This window comes from Convolutriloba macropyga, chromosome 11 (assembly GCF_964194025.1).
Source record: "Convolutriloba macropyga chromosome 11, txConMacr16.3, whole genome shotgun sequence".
Classification (NCBI taxonomy): domain Eukaryota; kingdom Metazoa; phylum Xenacoelomorpha; order Acoela; family Convolutidae; genus Convolutriloba; species Convolutriloba macropyga.
This window is the reverse complement of record NC_134478.1, coordinates 4,778,367-4,797,314: the sequence shown is the minus strand read 5'-3', so window position 1 is coordinate 4,797,314 and position 18,948 is coordinate 4,778,367. Positions and strand designations below refer to the sequence as shown.

The window sequence follows — 18,948 nt, the reverse complement described above, 5'->3', positions numbered from 1 at the left end:
CTATACATAACATCCTTAAACAAACAATAGAATCAACACGTCAAAGCGGTGTGAGTTTAAAATTACTAAAACGTGGCTTAACAAAGCTAATGAATTCTTTAGCAGAACTAAAGTGCTCCTCAATTACGTCTCTAGAGTATTAAATGACTATATTAAAGCTCTTCACAAAATTACTTCTCAATGATTTTACTTCAACTTTTCACATGTAATTGTGGAACAGATCCGTAGATGTGGAAGCCGTAACATAATTAACAAGATGACAAACGGAAAAGATCCGAAATTACGTTTGCGCATTGTTTTCCAATCTGGCCCGTTTTTCCAGACATGTGTGGCATTTTTTGCCAGTTGTGTTGTAAGAGAGGAGTTCAGCGGGAAAACAATCATTTGCTGAAGCGAGGACCTGATGGAAACAGTGCTGTAATTTTGGATGTCGATCAAGTTGAGATTGTTCTTCGTGGTTATCTCTTACACATCCGTGGTGATACACCTTGCTTACAACCTGTTAGTGACGGGCGGGGGAACCTTCTACTATTTTGTGGAGAATTATATGACGTGTTGGGAGTTTTCGAAATAGTTAAAAGCGATACTGAATTGCTCTTGAAACTCCTCAGTGAATGTGGTGCTCGAGAAACCTTGAAAAGTAAGCCATTCGTGATTCAGATGCGTGCCTTAATGCCCTAGAACGTTATGCAATTTCAGATCTATTACGAGTCTTATGATATCGCGCATAATTAATAGTGTATATATTACTCTATAGATTTCATGGAATAACTGCAAGGGATGTTTTCCCACACAATTTTTCAAAATTATTCACATTCATAGGTATAGTAGTCTGCCATTGCTGGAACTGTATCATCAGCTGATTCGCCCCGATGAGGAATTCTCTTAATAATAAGATCAAAACAATCTCTTAAATACTCCCAAAATGGACGACGTGCATTGCAGAATCTTGTGTTTGGCATCTTAACCCTTAAGTTGATGATGTTCAGCATTTTGCTGAGTAGCAGCCGCTCGTACGCAGTTTATTATATCGTTTCCTGATTGAGCGTGGTACTTGGTAAAAATTCAATGACTTTGAGCTTTCAAAACGAGATAAACAGGTAAAGCTCAGCGGGCATCAAGTTTTATTAGAGGCCCGTAGCCGCATTTAGTTGTCCTTCGAGTGCTTAGACTGGTGAAGCTACAGGGAAGGCCGTATTTTAAGGTTAAAAGGTCATTTTTAGGAGTTATTGGAGCCCAGAATGTCGCAATTTTTTTTGCGTTTTTTTCTCTTTTGAATTTCTTGCTGAAGTCTAAATTTGAGGTTTGTGAAAGTTGATAAAGGTCTTTTGCAAGAGGTAATTACGTTTAATGACCATTTTAAAAGCTATATGAATTGGTACTCCAAACATAAACACGCAAATTTATACTAGTTTTTACAATTTTTAATAATTTTGTATATATTCGTATTTTTTTGGGGGTTTTTTCAGCCCTAGGTAATAGTGTTTATTATAAATATTAAGTTTTTCTAGCCCAGGAGCCAGGAAACCTCCTCTTTTTGAGAAATTTTGAAAATTTCTGTCATTTATTAAGCTTTTGCAGCCTCAAGGGCCAAAGAATATCATGTAGGGTTTGATAATAGGTTACTGCATTGTTTCTTGTGGCGATGAAACAGATTTCAACATTTTAATTTCACGGATTTTAGCATTTTTTTGATAAAATTTGCTATTTTTTCAAGTTTGCCAAAATATTTCTCTTTTGTTTTTTTGCCTGAGCAACAGGGCCACTTCCTTTTGAGGTTTGATAGTATGTTGCTGCATGGTTGCAGGGGCAATGGGCTGGTTTTCAACTTTTTAATATCACGAATTTGTCCAAAATTTTGATAAAATTTTATCTTCAAATGTGTGAAGTTTTTTTTATCAAGTTCCAAATTTATCGATCTTTATGAGCCAGTGAAATTTTTGAAGACTTGAAAAAAGGATACTGGATAGTCTCTGGAGACAATGAAATGGTTCTGAAGATATAATATCTCGAATTATATCAAGATTTTTTTTTAAATTTCCAATTTTGTCATTTTCTGAGCTTAACTTTCTTTGCTGGCCAACAGAAGTTTTTAACTTCCTGAAGATTGTTTACTTGACAGAACTCCAGAGACAAAAATTGTTTTGAAGATTTTTTCTGCGAAATTTAGAAACTTTAAATTTTACACTTTTCCGTTTTAAATCGTTTGTCGTTTTTTTCGTTTATCTACTTTTGTGGCAAATAAATATGTTTCAAGGCTTGTGCTTGAGTTAATGAGTATATTGAATTGTGTGATATTTGGCATTCAGGGTAAAAGCTTCAACAGTTTTAGCAATGACTACTTTGTTTGATTATTTTAGTTTCTGAAGTACGATTTAGTCCTTGTGGCTCGGATTGTTCAAATGATCTTCCGATCAGAAACTTTAGTTCTCAGTTTTTCATTCAATTATTTGGATTTGTCCTGCTATGTTTTTTATTTCGTCATCCGGACTTTTGTTACAACCATTTGACGTCACAACCACTTCAAATCTAGTTTATTCGTTCACACAAATTCAACTGAATTTCGTGCGCGACGTCATTTTTCACTCTCAGTAGTTCCAGTTTTTTGTTCATTCTCGTGATGAAAGAAGTTTTGGTCACACGTGAATTACGTCTCTCAAAATTGACTTCGTGACTCTAAAATTGACTTAAGATAATGTCAAATTAGTGTGTGTCACTCTGACTGAAGGGTCTTTCAGAATTTTTTTGGGTTGTTCCTTATACTATCTTTTTGAGACTGCAGATCTGCAAAGCTATTGCGGCTATTTCTTGGCAATCTCCCAGCTATGTTGTGTTTTTTTTGTTGTGGTTATTAATTGCTCTTGAACGAAGTTCGTAGCAATTGTTGTAAACGTGTGTCGTTTTTATTCAAAATTTTTGCCTGAGAGTTCTGACTTTTCGAGTGAATTTTACGCCCTTGACATTTTGCATTTCGTGTGATCTAAAATTCTTTCTCAATCACACTTTCAAGCAGCTGAACTCAATTAGTGGCTATTTAATACTGTCAACTAAAAAGAGCACTGGTTCTTCTTTTTAATAAAAGCATGCTTCTTTTTAATGCATGGCAGCGCTATGTGACGACACATTTAAAATAGGGGTTATGGATCTTTTCCGTTTGTGCGCCCACCCCCTCCTAAGTACTTTATGCTCCCCCCGTTACAGAGCACATGTCATTGCATGTTTATCTACCTTTAGCGGCAAATAAATCTTTTTCAAGGCTTGTGCTTGAGTTAATGAGTATTTTGAATTTTGTGATATTTAGCATTCAGGGTAGAAACTTCAACAGTTGTAGCACTGATTACTTAGTTTGATTTTTTTAGTTTCTGAAGTACGGTTTTGTCTTTGTGACTGGGTTTGTTCAAATGATCTTCTGGTCAGGTACATTAGTTCTCAGTTTTCATTCAATTTTTTGGATTGTTGTTGAAGGTTGTTCCTGCTTATTTCGTCATCCAGACTTTTGTTACGACCATTCGACGTCACAACCACTTCAAATCTAGTTTTTGTTTATTCATTCACACAAATTCAACTGAATTTCGTGCGGGACGTCATTTTTCACTCTCAGTAGTGCCAGTTTTTTGTTCATTCTCGTGATGAATGAAGTTTTGGTCACACGTGAAATACCTCTCTCAAAATTGACTTCGTGACTCTAAAATCGACTTTAGATAATGTCAAATTAGTGTGTGTCACTCTAACTGAAGGGTCTTTCAGAATTTTTTTGGGCTGTTCCTTTTACCATCTTTTCGAGACTCCTGATCTACAAAGCTATTGCTGCTGTTTTTTGGCAATCTGCCAGCTATGTTGTCTTTGTTGTGGTTTCTAACAAAGCGAGCTGTTCGAATGAAAAGAGTTTTTTAGTTGCTCTCAAACGAAGTTTGAAATAATTATTTTAATCGTGTTTGTCTTTTAACGCAAAATTTTTGCTTGACCGTTTTGACTTTTCAAGTGACCTGTACGCCCCCTTCGACTTCTTCGTGTTGCGTCATTTAAATTTCTCTTTCGTTCATATGTGTCAGCAGCTGAGCTGAATTGGCGGCTGTTTACTACTAAAAGTCAACTGAAAAGAGCACTGGTTCTTCTTATTAATAACTTTTACTGGATATATTCTGTTCCACATCAGCGAGATGTGAGTTGTTTGAATTAAATATAATGTTTAAAACTTCAAGCATGCGTGCCATTTTAATGCATGGCAGTGCTATGTGACGACACATTTGAAATAGGGGTTATGGATCTTTTCCGTTTGTGCCCCCCCCCTAAGTACGTTATGCTCCCCCCCCCCCAAAGGATGTTATGCTTCCCCCCCCCCCCCGTTACAGAGAACGTGTCCTTACATGCGAAATCATTATGTGAATATGACACGTGCGTCTGGAGGGTGCAAATAATATGAACTCACCAAGCTGGGGGGGGGGGGGGCACAAACGAAAATCCGAGGTTATAAACGGCTCTGCGATGATGAACAGAATAAAAGGGATACCGGATCTATTCTGTTCCGCCCCCCCCCCCCCCCCGTGTTTTTTATGACCCCCAGTTACAAATTATATGTTGTTATTATAGCACGTTACTATGTAAGAAAATAGCACGTGCGCCTGGGGGTCATAAAAAATTTGTGCTCACTAAGCTGGGGGGGGGGGGGGCAAAACAGAATAGAACGGATACCTTTTGTTTATTGGGGAAGTGTTTGTTCAGCTACATATTATTCAGATTCAAAAATGTTTAAGCCCCTGATTGAAATTCGAGGCCAGCAGCATCAAAACAATCTCAATCGTCCTGTGTTTAGGGGTCAAAGGGGAGTACGCATTCATTTATTATGAATCTGAAAGTGGACTGCTTTGGTTTGGACGAGACTGTTTCGGAAGAAGGAGTCTTTTGATTGAGGAGCTTCAAAGTTGTTCACAGTTCTCCTTAACGTCAACATGCGGTATGTACTTAAATATATATATATCATAACTGTTCTTCAAGCTAATAACTGAATTTTGGGAGCTTTATCTTGTTGCTTCCTCAGAAAAAGTGGAAAACAGAGAAAATTCTTTTCAAATGGAGACCAATCGTATAGAGGATGTAGTTAAAGTTAAATTAATTCTGCTGTAAGTATAATTCAAAACTGCAAAACATTGCACAGCAAAACTTAACTTATGTACAAAACTTAAGATCGCCATTAGAGAGATTACTGTTGTGTCGGAAAAATCGTTTAAACGCACTGGAAGTAAGGATCGTTTCTGTTTTGTCTTAATCAGAACATCAACGCTCATCAGGCAAAATTTTGCAAACTGAATTTGAATGTTAATGGTCACAAATTTTCTGAGCGGGCGGCTAAAACCGAAATAGCAAGGCTAATTAATCTAACTAACGATCTAATATTGAATAATTTACACAACTATCTTGGACACTTTTCAAGTTTTTATAGTTAGTGATTTACAATTGCTTCTACCAAAAAATTCGAACAGTACGGCACCTAGTGATGTAACGCAATACCAACGAGGTTATGTAAAATTGTTTTGACAAATACTCATGACTACTTTATTTCTTCAATTAATTTAACACTTCAGAAAGGATACTTTCAAAATCAGCGGCCATGCCTCAGCGGTGCATGGGAGTTGATATGAAACTATCACAATTGATCAAGATATTAAATTATTCGCTTAGTAATGCCGACTTCTAGTTTGCGGGGGTGAAATGGAGAATTGAAATTATACGGTGTTATGATATGCGGGGTTGAAAGCGGGGGGAGGGGGGTGAAAGAATTCTAACCCTTAATAAGATGATATGTGCTAACAATAAAAAGCTAGACGGATCTTGCGAAACTGTGGGTAGCACAGATTGTTTCAACATAGCATTCAGCATAGCATTTAAATTCTTTTTCTGAGAGGAGAAGCTTTTTCTTTATCAATGTCGTGAAGCTGGATGAGTCAAATTTGAAGAAAATTTGAACAAAATGTTTTAAGGTAATAACCTCAAAAAATTAGAATAGTGCGTTCAAAAGTATTAACAAAATTTTAAACCATATGCATTGTCATTTTGCGATATTAAACAGCTATGCTCAGAAGCTTAATATTAAACCAGAGTAATAAAGTGCAAGGAATTTTTAGCCTCATGATATTCAGATCTAAAATAATAATTAAAAAAAAAATTTGAAAAAATGTACATTTTACGTTGAAAATGATTTGGTAATTTTATATCAGCTATCTCATTGTGGTGTATTCAGTACGTTATTAACGTGGTGCGCGCTAATGTTCGGGTAAAAAATATGCCATATAAAATTAAAATAAATAACTTTGAGTCTAAATGAACCCCTAAAACGCTGGAGCCATGGTTGGCCTTCACAAGTTTTTTTAAGAGAAAATTGAATTTTTTTTGTTCTTTGAAAAGTATTAGATTTACTTCTGTTGCGGTTATTCGATGAGGGAATTCCTTAATTAAACTGACAATCAGTCTGAGATCACGAGAAAAGAGGAAGCATTAGACGTTATTTGAGTTTCATGAGAAAACAGCATGATAGCATCAAAGTTATATATTTTTGTGTTCTTTTTTCGTGCGTTGATCAAGTGTCTACATATTCTGTTGTGCTAGTTTCAAGTCTCGCTTTGGGGTCATTTATGTAAACTTATTTTGAATTTGAAAACCTGCATATCTCGAGGAATATTATTTTAAGGTCGATTGTACGTTTGTACTGAAATTTCCAAGAAAAACTGATATCTCCGTTTCTGTTAAACTACCTTGTCATGGTTTCAAAGACGACGAATATCCTAGTTTTTATAACTAAAAACCATTATTAATTGTAGGAGAAGGGGTAGCCTCATTTTGAAAGTCACGTCAAGTATGCGAAACAATGAAATGAAGATAAAGTTCAAAAGTTAACATGGGTTTTTCTACTTTTTCTCAAACACTGTTTTTTGTTTATTTTTTTGTCGCAAATGTCCCTCGTGGGATCATTTCTATAAATTGTGAACCCAATCAATTCCTGAAAGAACGAAGTGACATTGTTTTCAAGCTTTGTGTAAGTGCTCACAGAATTTTGAAAAAATTATTTTATAAAGTTTCTTTTCTCACTTCAAATGCTTTTCTCACTTCAAATCTTTGCTTTCCTCACTTCAAATGACTTATAATAATAATAATATCTTATACTCTTTACGCTAAACTGAACAATTTAATCTTGGAGACAATCTATGCGTATTTACATTTGTTAAAGTCTTCGTGAATTTAGTAAGTCCAATATGATAAACTATTTGTCCTTTTTTGCTTTTTCCCTTCTCCCGAAGAAGTGTTTGTAAACCAAGTGTTTGTCATCTGATCACCGATTGAAACCATGTGGTTAACCAGAAGATTAAGGCCACAAAATAACTTGAAGTTCAAACGAAAACAAAAATTACGATTTTTTTCGACATTTCTAAAATTCAGCGTCCTTACCATTATCATCGCGTATCATTTTCAGTAAAACGATCTGATTTTGGCTCTATGAGAAATCTGATGAGCATATTAAATAAAAGTATGAATTAGGTACTATGAAGATGAGAAATATTCTAATTATTTTGAATAAAAAATGGTTGTCTTTTTGCTGAGTTGCAGTTTTTCGCAATTTGTTGAGCTAATGAAAGTGTTTTTTGCTTCTTCTTGTCTCATCTTTAAACCTTGAAGTTTAGACGTGGAGAGTTTTATTAGTCGTGCAATTGTCGTGATTTTCTCTAAATTGAGTAAACAAAAGTTGACTGATGAAAGCCGGCGCCTCATATGTATTCATACATTTTGAAACATTACGGATGGAACAATGAAATATCAATTACCGAGCTTGGGTTGTTTTTAATTGCTCTCGTAGAGAAGCAATTATTGCAAACGTGTGTCTTTCATGCAAAATTTTTGCTTGACGGTTTTGACTTTTCGAGTGACTTTTACGCCCTTGACTTTTTGCGTTTCGCTTGATCTAAAATTCTCTCAATCACAATTCAAGCAACTCAAATCAATTGGCGACAATTTAATACTAAAAGTCAAATGAAAAGTGCGCCGATACTGGTGCCTTTTTTCACTTTAATTCTTAATAGTGGTATATTTTAACCTCCAATTTGGTTATTTGAAGCCCACTATTGTACTTTTTTGTCCCATATAGCCCCCCCCCCCCCCGACTGAAGCAGACTGCAATTGATTAGAGCTCCCACTAGTCGTTCGGGAGCAATTCTTCCGACGTTTAGTCGGTTATGTTTCGGAATTTCCATAATGCCAGTTTATTCATTTTGATTGTTTCAGGCTACAAAATTGAGGGCTTTGAATTACCATGTGAAGGTGTGTTCTGTATGCAGCTCAGAAAACCGAATCAGTTGATATTTTACCCATACAGTAAACTTTTCTCACTATCCCAGTCATTTTTCCCGGAATCGTGGAAGCAAATTCAGTCAGTAAGTTTCTTTATTCAATCTAAATGGTGTCACAGCCTATAGATGAAAACAGATATTAGTCAATTATTTCAGAGAACACTTCCAATTAAAAGTGGATTTTACTGAGAGCATTTTCGATGATCAGCATTTCACGAATAGTCAGATTGTATTGTCAAACATTGCAGATGATTGCTGCCAAAAAGATTTGTTTACGGAACTCGATGAAGACGTTTTAAACTCGTTAGTGATAAATTTTGAGAAATATTTGCGCAATTCTGTGGACAGACGAGTGAATATGATGCGGAAAGAGTTGAGTTGTGGGATTTTGTTCAGTGGAGGACTTGATTCGTCAGTTTTGGCGGCTTTGATGGACCAATGTTATCCTAAAGAACGAGAGATTGAACTGGTCAATGTTGCTTTCGAAGTGAATGGTAGTTTTGAAGCTCCTGATCGGTCGACAAGTTTGAAAGCTCTTGAGTAAGTTGATCCTTGAGTTTGCTTTAACTGAGGTTTATTTTAAACACCATTTAATAGGTCTCTGAATTTGAACAGGTTCAATGTTGATTAAACGAGTATTTTTCTCAAGTATTTTTTTTGCGTTTGAGTATTTTTTCTGCAAAATTTTACTCAGAGTACCATGTTTTGTTTCCGCTTTTCAGTACGTGCACTCAAAATTTATAAAATTTTCTGCAGGCAATGATCAATGCTTTGTTAACAATTTTGAATCTCGTATTGATTTCGAATCGGTCAAAGACTGTTTCTATAAATGTAAACAAATGCTGCTTGCCTTGGTCAACCGATTTGTTTTATTCTACAGAGAGCTGAAACGCATTGCACCCGAGCGAACATGGAAGTTAAATTGCGTGAATGTTACAAAAAATGAACTGCAGGAGGCACGGACCTCCAGAATATCTCAAGTTCTATATCCTTGCCAAAGTGTTCTGGACGATAGCATTGGTTGTTCTTTATGGTTTGCAGCACAGGATGCCAAGTCAACGGTACTGCTCTCTGGAATTGGAGCGGATGAGCAGCTGGGAGGATATTCTAGACATAGGGGTGCTTTTCAAAAAGGTGGTTGGGCACAATTGGAAGAGGAAATGAGGAATGATTTGAACAGAATTGGAGCTAGAAATATGGGTATGATCAATTATTAATAGCCGCACAGTGATAGCTGGGGCTATTATTGGCCTTCTCTTGGTTTTTTACAATTCAAAGAATTTGAATTGTATTGGGGCGCTGTCTTTTTTTCAAGATCTGTTCACACATTTTCATGATTTTTGAAGTCAAATTGGAGTAGTGATTTTGGTCACGCCGAAACGAAGTAGAGCGAAAAAGCGAGTGGTTTTGCGGCGTGAAATTTTTTTGCTCTAAATTTAAAGTAGAGTGAGAGAACGGTGTTTGAACAAAAATTCGCGTTCTCGCTAGTGGTTTTTTGTTCACATGCGGCAATTTGACTTTGATTTCTACTGTTTTTTTGGATCGGATTTTTTTTCGAAATAGTTTTCCCAATCCATTCATAGTCCGTTCTTGGTCTAGGTTTCTGTTTAGTCAATGAAAATTCTTTGAATTGTACGTCAGGACTTGTCCTGCTATGCTTTTTTATTTCGTCGTCGCGATTTTTGTTATGACCATATGACGTCACAACTACTTCAAATCTGCTTTCTGTTCATTCGTTCATGCAATTTCAACTGAAGTGCATGGTTGACGTCATTTTTCGCTCTTAGTGGAGCGAGTTTTGTTGTTCATTCGCGTGATTAAATTTTTGGTCACACTTGACTTACCTCACTCTCAAAAATGACTTCCTCACTTTGAAATTGACTTTAATTTACTTTAATTCAAAGAGATAAGGTCAAATGGGTGTGTGCCACTCTAAATGAAGGTTTGAGAGCAGCTAATAGAGGCAGCAAAAACTTATACAGATTTTAATCAAAATGTAACATATCAGCCTTCAATGAAAAGACAAATTTTTTTGGTCTGCCTTTTTACTGTTTTTTTAGACTGCAGATCTACAAAGGTATTGCGGCTATTTTCTGGCAATCTGCCAGCTATGTTTATTATATCAGGGTCACTCGCTCATATATTTGAAATCACAAAATCAGCTCGGGTAAATAAAAAAAAACATTGTAGGTTTTGCTCTTTTATTTCCATAGACTGATAGCAAACTCAGTCTTTAAAAATTGAAGACTGATTTATGGTGAAGTAGATTAAAATTATTTTTTTTTTACGCCAGGTCGAGATGACCGGGTTGTGGCAGATCACGGGAAAGAACTTCGCATGCCGTTTTTGGACGAAGATGTGGTTGCATTTCTAAACGATCTGCCACCCTGGTACAAAACGAATCCACTTGGTTCACGAGAAACTGGCGACAAGGCATTGTTGCGATTGGTGGCGAAACGACTCGGACTACATGAAGTCTCGGCTTTCGCGAAGCGGGCAATTCAGTTCGGATCGAGAATTGCGAAATTGGAAAACAAGTCGGAAAAAGGGTCAGATGTTTGCGCCAGGTTGAAATAGAAATTGCCATTTTCAATGTGATTTTTTCAATAAGAACGGCTGGTTTGGAAAGCAGTCCCTGAAAGATCGGAGTTTGAGCTTATGGAGACGAGTATACAATGATGTGTTTGAAATTCATAGTTTAATTGGACTGATAAATAAACTGTTTGATTGAGCAGAGGTCATGAGTTCACGATGCAATTGATATTTCTAAATTGTTAGTTTGAGAGTTTTTTTTGTCAATTGTACTATACATTAGAAAGTCTGATGACAAAGAAAGCTTAGTTAAAAGTGGCTTTGAGCATTTTCGACTTTCAGTACTGTTATGAGTAAAATCATCGTGGAATGTTTACATAATTACGCTATCAACTTTCGTTTTGTCGATTCTTTGTTTTTATCATTACTTGTTGGTTGTCAGCTTGTTGTGTAATTTAGTTAGCACCCAATTGTCAATTTTTCATCGGACCATGTCTCTCGATTCTGATTTTCATTTTGAACATATTACAGTAACCTCTTCTGAAGTTCGTTTAACTTCTAAATTGGTTGTTCAGATTAATAGAATTCTTTATGTAATACACGAAGACCGGACCGTAGTTTCTCTATCTTACTACGATTCAAATTCTGCAAAGATCAAAACAGAATTTGTTAAATTTAAAGATGCGTCCAAAGCTGTCGGTTTGTTGGAACACTTTTCTTCAATTTTGTCAAAACGAAAGACAAAAAACAGAATGTTTGCTTTTGTGAACCCTGCGAGTGGGATGTCGAAAGGGGTGGAGATCTTTCAAAACTCAGTTTTGCCTCATTTGGAAAATGCAGGAATCTCTGTAGACCACAAAGTGACGGAAAAGGAAGGGGAACAGAGCTTGGAAAATATCGCCAAGCGTATTGATACATCACGTTACGATGCTTTAATTGTTGTGGGGGGTGACAGCAGTCTTCGCGACGTGATCAATGGACTGTGGGAGAAAGCGGGAAAGCCAGAAGTTGACCAGTTTCACTTACCACTCTTTGCAATGGTTCCGGGAGGAACCGGAAACGTCCTCGCACGAAAGTGGTACGGCGCTTTCGGAGTTGACGCCGCGGTTTCTGCTATCATTCTGGGCGATACAAGAACAGTTCAGTTATTCCGAGTGAGCTCTCTAGAAAGTCGGGAGGGTTTGGATATGGTCGGCATTACGTGTGTTGCTTACGGTGTTACAATTGAGACCCTCAAGTTGATTCGAGACAAAAACTACCCATTACCGATCAAGATGCTGTACGGGTTTGGTAATTCTGTGATCAATCATGCAGAACCATTTAGAGCTGAGATTGAGATGAATCATGGAACTGGCGATGACGCGTCAGAACAAAATCGAGATGTTGTTTTAAGAGATCTAATGGTGCTTAGCACTGATATGTCCATGGACACCAGCCCAGTGGGCTCAACTCTAGGCAGCTTTGTTTGTATTGAAGCGAAAAGTGGAAAGTTTGGTTTTCTAAGAGCGTTCAGTAATTTTGCGAGACGAATGCAGGAAAGAAAAAGACCTGTGCAACCGGGTGTTTCAAAAGACGGCTTGATTGAATATTTTGCTAATATGGTTGACAGGTTAACTATAAAAATTCCTGACAGTGAAAATCAAAAGGAATTTAAAAATTTCATTAACGTCGATGGGAATTTGTACGATTGTGAGCCTAATTTTCATGTTCAGTTTTATCATAACAAACTTCCTTGTTTTGTTATTGACCAAGATTAGATCTGAGAAACTAATCTAGAAAATTGGCTAAATAAATGTTTGCGCCTCATCCTCAAAGCATATCCGTGAATAAAAGATTCGTACATATTAAATACCTTTCCCTCTTGTGCTTTTATGTACAGAAAATAAAAAAAATACGATTAGATAGATTAGAGATTAATTGTTTGATACAAATTTAGTTTACCTTCCTAAATCTTTTGAGTATGGAACATGCTATATTTAGTTGCCATAAACAGGTTTTTAGGTCTGCGTATTTAAATATCAAAAAGTTTTCAGTGCACTTAACGTTAATGTTTTTTTAATAGCCGCGACGCGAAAGCGGCTATTATTGGGGACATCGTGTTTTTTTACAATTCAAAGACTTTGAATTGTATTGGTGAGCTGTCTTTTTTTTAAAGATCTGTTTACGCTTTTTTCGGCTTTTTCACGTCAGTGAGAAGTCAAATTAGAGTGGTGATTTTGGTCAAACTGAAATAGTAAAGGGAGCGAAAAATCGAGTAGGTTTAAGGTGTGACTTTTTTCAAAATACCTTTAAAGTGGAGTGAGAATCTGGTGTTTGAACAATTTGGCTTTTTTTAGATATTTTTTTCAGGTGCGTCAATTTGACTTCCGTTTTCAGAGTTTCCTCTCCTTCGGTGCTTTTAACTGCATATGTGTTATAAGTGTGCTTATTTGCCTTTGGTTAAATTCGTAAAGGGGCAGCTAACAGTTTTGAAGACTTTGCAACTATTTGTCATTAAATATTTGTGAATTTTACATTTTGCCCCTTTTTTGTAACGTTATCTGTTGTCTTATCCCTTAGTTTCATCAGTGACAAGTCTGATTGGTTGTTAATGAGGCATAAAATAACCTAATTAGTGGCTCCAGTTTATAGCTAGTGGTTTTCATGACTTTGACACTACTTTTTCTTAAAAATTTTGAGTGAATTTTTGATTTCTGCAAGTATTTTTTGTACTTTTTGATGTCTTATCAATTAATCTCATTGGGGACAGGTCTCGGATGCTGCTAATAGTCGTTAGTTTTATCGGTTTGATCGTTTTTGTTCAAAACTAATGCTTTCTCTGACTTGACACTTTTGTTTTCAATAATAATTATCGAATTTTTTTGAGTTGAGTTTTTCTTTTGAACTTTGTTGTCTGAACTCTTTGCGTCATTATTAACAGTTCTAATTGGTTGCTTAAAAGGTTTCAATTAAAGCGAGTTATTTCAGTTCAGAGCTGTTGCTTTTTGTGACTTATACGCTTGTTCGATTTAAAAAAAAATTTTTTTTAGTTTTGCTAGTATTCGTTGTACTTATTGCGGTCTTATCACTTAATCTCTGTAGACAGGTAGCAACGGTGGTCATTGAGGACTCAAATAATTGATGTAATTGTATCCTTCAGTAGCTGTTGCGTTCTATGACTTTTATAGTAAGTGTTTTTAAAAAGTTTCAGCGAATTTTTTGCGATTTTTGGTTATTTTTCAACAATTTGGTTAATATTATTAGTCGGAGGACTCATCGACCTTTAATGGCAGGTTGCTAATGAGAAGTAGAGGAATATAGGTGGCACTTTGAGTTCATAGCATTTTTTTTTATGTTGATGCTGCTTTTTCAAAAATAAAATTTGAATTTTTAGTCCTGCCTGTTTTTGTTTTATTGCTTAGTCTCATTACCAGCAGCTCTCATTTGTCTTTTTATGGCGGAGTAAATGGTTGTCAGGTTTTAAATTAATACAATTCTTTGAATTGTATTTCAGGACCTGTCCTGCTTTGTTAATTCGTCATCTCCATCGATGATTCTTGCTACCATGGACTTTTTCAATTCCAGTGACTTCTACTGCTTTGCTGTTAAAATTTGTGTGCGTGACGTTATTTGTTCGGCCTTTAAGTCAATTGCGTGACTTACCTCACTAAAAATGACTTCTGAACTCACTTAATGAACTTTGAATTTTATGAACATTTACAAGTTGAAGATCAATACTGTGCATCTAAGTACTGCAAAACGTAAATGCCCTAATTCTTGAGTATTAGAGTTTGAGTTTTTGATTTCGAATACTAATTTGTAAAAAAGCTCTTTTAGGGCTTGTTCCTTATAGAGTGTATGTGTCTCAAAAAAGACAGTCCGAAAAATCAAGTGGTCTATTACAGGACTGGTGGTCAATCTGTCTATCTTATTTCTTTAGTTGTTTCAATTCTATCGAAGGGCACAAGCGTCTATTGCGGCTATTTTCCGGCAATCTTTCGGCTATGTTTGTTAGAAAAAACCGACGTTTGAATAATTTTGTCCTTTTGAAGCATTTTGACAGCCATTTTTAATACAATTTTTTCGAACTACCGTTTTTCGTCGAATCGTTTTTTTCACTAAACAACTGAACAGCAATTTATCGGACGGTATTGTTTCATGTTTCAATTTGCTATTTGATGAGATTATGATATGAATATAAATTCCTTCGCAAATTATAAAAAGTCTAAATTTTCTTTGTTTCAAACAAGTTCTGAAATTCGTTATTCTCTATCTAGCAAATTTACATGCTTTCTCGTGATTTTTGAATACCAATTATTTGGAGTTGTTCAATTGACCAAAAATTTGGGTTCAATAAATAAATGCAGTTAAAAGTTTTACCTTTGTTATTTTTTAAAAGCTTAAAATCAAGTCAGAAAATAGTGGTTATTTCCCACTATTTATCTCTCTTTGTTTGTAGAGTGATGGAACTTTTTTTGAACCAACCCACAAATATTGCAGACACGCGATTGAGCTCTTCGTATTTATTCTTACGAAACGGTTTTGTCGTTATAAAACAATTCAATCGTTTGTTAAAAATTCAATCGTTTGTTAAGAAAAGCTCCGCATAAAGGAAAATTTTGGCTTTGTCCTCAAAATGGACAAAAAATTGAATGCGCTAGAAATTGAAAAAATTGAATTCTAATTGACACTGATTATAATTGATCACCTCATCTCAAAATTGCCTGTTTTTATGACGTTTGTGGGTGAGAAATACTGAAGAGTTGTTGAACATTAATTTATCGCGCTTCTACGGATAATCATGTCAAATTGAAATAGGCTTGGTGTTAAACATTAACAGGGTGAATTTTTTCAGGTTGAGTCATGATTCACAGCCTGTTTATAATAAATGGACAACGGTAAGTCATTTTTATGATTGAAGAAATATCAAATTTCTCAAGCTATTTGTTGCTTAATTATAAAATTTGTTGTAGTGACGTGTTTATGGAGAAACACTGGAAAAGTGTGATCAACAAATCCATCTGCGACTACTTCTTCGAAGAGCTGAATAGCGTTAGTTCTAAGATTTTATTTAAACTGGAATGAATCAGTGAAACTTTGTAACATACTGTTCGTATGAACGTAAAGGAATTTTAATGTACAAATATTGGATATAGTATCTTATCATTCTGTGAGAATCAGTATCATTTCAGCGAAGACATGCTTAAATTTGTTCGTGTAGGTTATTAAGAGTTGTCCATGAGGTAAAAAAATTATGCAACAGCTATTATTGCTACCTCACAAATTATTTTTTATAAAAGACAGGCAGATATCATGATACTGGACGGTTGGGTAGTGAACTAAATTTCAGTAGCTAACTAAACTCTGAGGGGGGAACTGAAGTCTGATGTTATAAAATTTTTGTTGGTGATTTTTTGAAAACGAGTATTTGAGAGGGAGTAAGTTCGGAAGTCTGGACAACACTTTCTTTCCAGGGAAGTTCTCCAGACGATGTGCCCCCGGTGATCTCGACACCCCACCATTATCTAGTGTCCATATACAGAGACAGATTGTACTTTGTGTCAGTAGTGACGCAGGAAGTACCTCCCCTGTTTGTGGTAGAATTCCTACACAGGGTGGTGGACACTTTCACTGAGTACTTTGACGAGTGCTCGGAGACAGCAATCAAAGACAATTATGTAGTCGTTTATGAGGTAATTTGATTCATTGCTCGCAAACGATGCATGTACCATTATGAGGATCTGTTTTTTTGTCCTGTACGATATCTTTGTTCGACTGATTCCGCTTTCGATGACATACGAAAACTGGTGAAGTAGAGAATTAAGTCTATTTAGCTCTCCGAAATCGATTGAATCATTAACGTCTTTCGAAAAACAGTGGTTTAATAAGAATTATTCATAAACGTTAGCTCCCATTTTTTCCTAGTTTCATTGCTGGATAGAAACATTAGACAGTTATGCAGGTATTGCTCTATTAACTATAATTAGATTACTGTTTTTCGATGTAATGTGTTTGCGGTTTATTTTTGCTTCAGTAGAATCCCGGAAAAAATATGAAGGAGAGGCTTGCCAAGCGATCTGTTATAAAACCACCATGTTGCAGAAAGACCAAAAGGCGTATTATAGTTAACATAGCTGTAAACTTTTCTTATCAATTGCTCTCAAGCGAAGTTTGTAGCAATTATATTAGTCCTGGTAGCCTTTTTTATGGGATTTTTCTCTTGACCGATTTTTTATCTGACCCATTTGTCTTTTCGTCCGCATAATGGGATAAACAGGTAGCGCCAAGCGGGGGGGGGGCATTAAGTTCTCCCAGCTAGTCTCCAAGTATGCGATTAACAGAAACTGTTTTGGAGACTTGTACTTATGGTGTGAAGGGCGGTTCATATAAGATGACCCCCACCCCCCACAACCCTTCTCGCTCCACCCTCTCCCCACCCCAAATCCCAGCCCCTGATCATCTTTCAGGCCGTAAGGGCCCCGTGCAGCTAAAGACACCCCTCCCACCGTCCCCCCCCCCCAAGCTGTGCTCACCTCTCGCCGCCCCTTCAATTAAGCTAAAGCTAGGCTCACTAATCCGTGGCTAGCTTCTGACGAAGTCAACCGATCGCCGGTTGTTAGAGAGCAATTCGCTCGACGTTAGTCAGGTATGTTTATATATCTGATGGATGCGATTTTCTTTTCGCAGAATGAATTTATAATGCAGAAAATTGGACCTAAAATTACCCAGGGAATGTTTTTTTTTGCAACAAGTAAATTAATGTTATAACTATACGGTTAAATATATTTGAAACAAAAAAATACTCCATATCATTCAAACAAAATAAAATAATGAAAATCATTAAATTTCTTAAAGAATGACATTATAAAATTTGCTTCCGATTGTTTTCTTCTTAAAAACAAAAATAGCTCCTACGGTACTGCTCAAAGGAATTTTTTCATGCTGTGAGAGCAAGAAATCATTCAACGTTTTCTTAAAAACGTTTTCATTTTTTGGCAACCGAAGCCACTCTTGTAACTTATTCCATTTTTGTACGCATTGACGAACAATCGAATACATTCCAAAGCTGGTTTTGGCATTCTGTCTAATTTTGAATTGTTTTGTTCGATTATTTTGATGAAGACTCAGATACCCGTAAAAATGTTCAGAATTTTTTGGCCTGGCTGTATCATAGTGAAATTTGATTAGCGACATTTTTGCTATTATTAGCTCAGCTGGTAGGGTCATTGTCTGGATTAGCGGATCTCTCGCTTTGTCATACTTTTTGCGTAGATAGCACACTTTTTAACCCCAGTTAATCTGTCGGTTAAGGCGTTTTAGGTTTTTTGCAAATACATTTTGGAAAAAGATTGCCGAAAATGATAAGTGTTAAAGCACAAGTGATTTTAGAAGAAGAATGCGCTTGTTCAGGGGAACTTGATGTCTTATTAGGTAAATCGATCTTAGAGCATGAGCCATTTTTAAAGGTTTTATTCAGCTGCTCATCGAAACTAAGATTCCTGTCAATTTGAATACCAAGATATCTGCAACTTTTTTGTGTTGAGAACTTCGTTTTTGTAAAGAATAGATCCGAAATCAGAATTATCGCCCGAGAAAAAGAATAATTCGGTTTTGTAGTCATTTATAGTGACTCCACCTATTGCTAATTACAAAATTGACTATATGGATATGATGATCAAATGAAATGAAGTCAAATTCTAGAGTAACGTCAATTTGACTTCTGCAGAATGTAATGTAATATAGTGGTTGTGGCTTTGTGTTGTAGTTGTTGGAAGAGATGTTGGACAATGGGTATCCGTTGGCTACAGAGAGCAACATTCTACAGGAGCTGATTAAGCCACCCAACATCATCAGATCAGTCGTCAACACAGTCACTGGAAAATCAAAGTAACAATTCCTGAACATGTTTAAAATTTGTAATGCACTTTCTTCGGACAGTTATAACTACCTTTCGGGTGACTTCTTTGCTACGTGATCTAAGTAGCTCATTCATAATTTGGCTGAAAAACTGCTGAACTGTATTCGGGTTGCTGATTGAGCAGTTTTTTTACAGCAAACAGTCGCAGTTCGCCTGAATTTGTTTCAGTACTCACTAAGCGCG

The 18,948-nt window shown here is 36.1% G+C and overlaps 3 protein-coding genes across 4 annotated transcripts in view; all 3 read left to right on the top strand.

Moving 5' to 3' along the window:
- Positions 1–18,948, top strand: part of LOC142349909 (AP-3 complex subunit mu-1-like) — a 378,054-nt gene that overhangs the window by 343,619 nt on the left and 15,487 nt on the right. For both annotated transcript variants that reach the window (XM_075401756.1, XM_075401755.1), the window contains exons 2-5: positions 15,701–15,745; positions 15,821–15,899; positions 16,322–16,540; positions 18,613–18,734. In XM_075401756.1, coding sequence (XP_075257871.1) covers positions 15,711–15,745; positions 15,821–15,899; positions 16,322–16,540; positions 18,613–18,734 — 455 coding nt within the window. In that variant the 5' untranslated portion in view covers positions 15,701–15,710. The remainder of the gene's footprint in view (positions 1–15,700; positions 15,746–15,820; positions 15,900–16,321; positions 16,541–18,612; positions 18,735–18,948) is intronic.
- Positions 7–11,113, top strand: LOC142349813 (asparagine synthetase domain-containing protein 1-like). The gene is made up of 6 exons (XM_075401597.1): positions 7–640; positions 4,814–4,954; positions 8,272–8,416; positions 8,493–8,876; positions 9,217–9,536; positions 10,630–11,113. Exons 1-6 carry the CDS (start codon positions 325–327, stop codon positions 10,911–10,913), a joined length of 1,590 nt encoding a protein of 529 aa, XP_075257712.1. The 5' UTR covers positions 7–324; the 3' UTR covers positions 10,914–11,113.
- On the top strand, positions 11,360–12,818 carry LOC142349815 (uncharacterized). The gene has a single exon (XM_075401598.1). The coding sequence runs from the start codon at positions 11,360–11,362 to the stop codon at positions 12,623–12,625; it is 1,266 nt and encodes a 421-aa protein (XP_075257713.1). The 3' UTR covers positions 12,626–12,818.

Bases quoted from the DNA above. Each gene is read 5' to 3' on its own strand.
- LOC142349813 (XM_075401597.1), top strand. From the start codon at position 325: ATGTGTGGCATTTTTTGCCAGTTGTGTTGTAAGAGAGGAGTTCAGCGG. The intron at 4,955-8,271 runs GTATGTACTTAA...TGATTGTTTCAG, and splicing joins CTCCTTAACGTCAACATGCG to GCTACAAAATTGAGGGCTTT. The intron at 8,417-8,492 runs GTCAGTAAGTTT...CAATTATTTCAG, and splicing joins GAATCGTGGAAGCAAATTCA to AGAACACTTCCAATTAAAAG.
- LOC142349815 (XM_075401598.1), top strand. From the start codon at position 11,360: ATGTCTCTCGATTCTGATTTTCATTTTGAACATATTACAGTAACCTCT.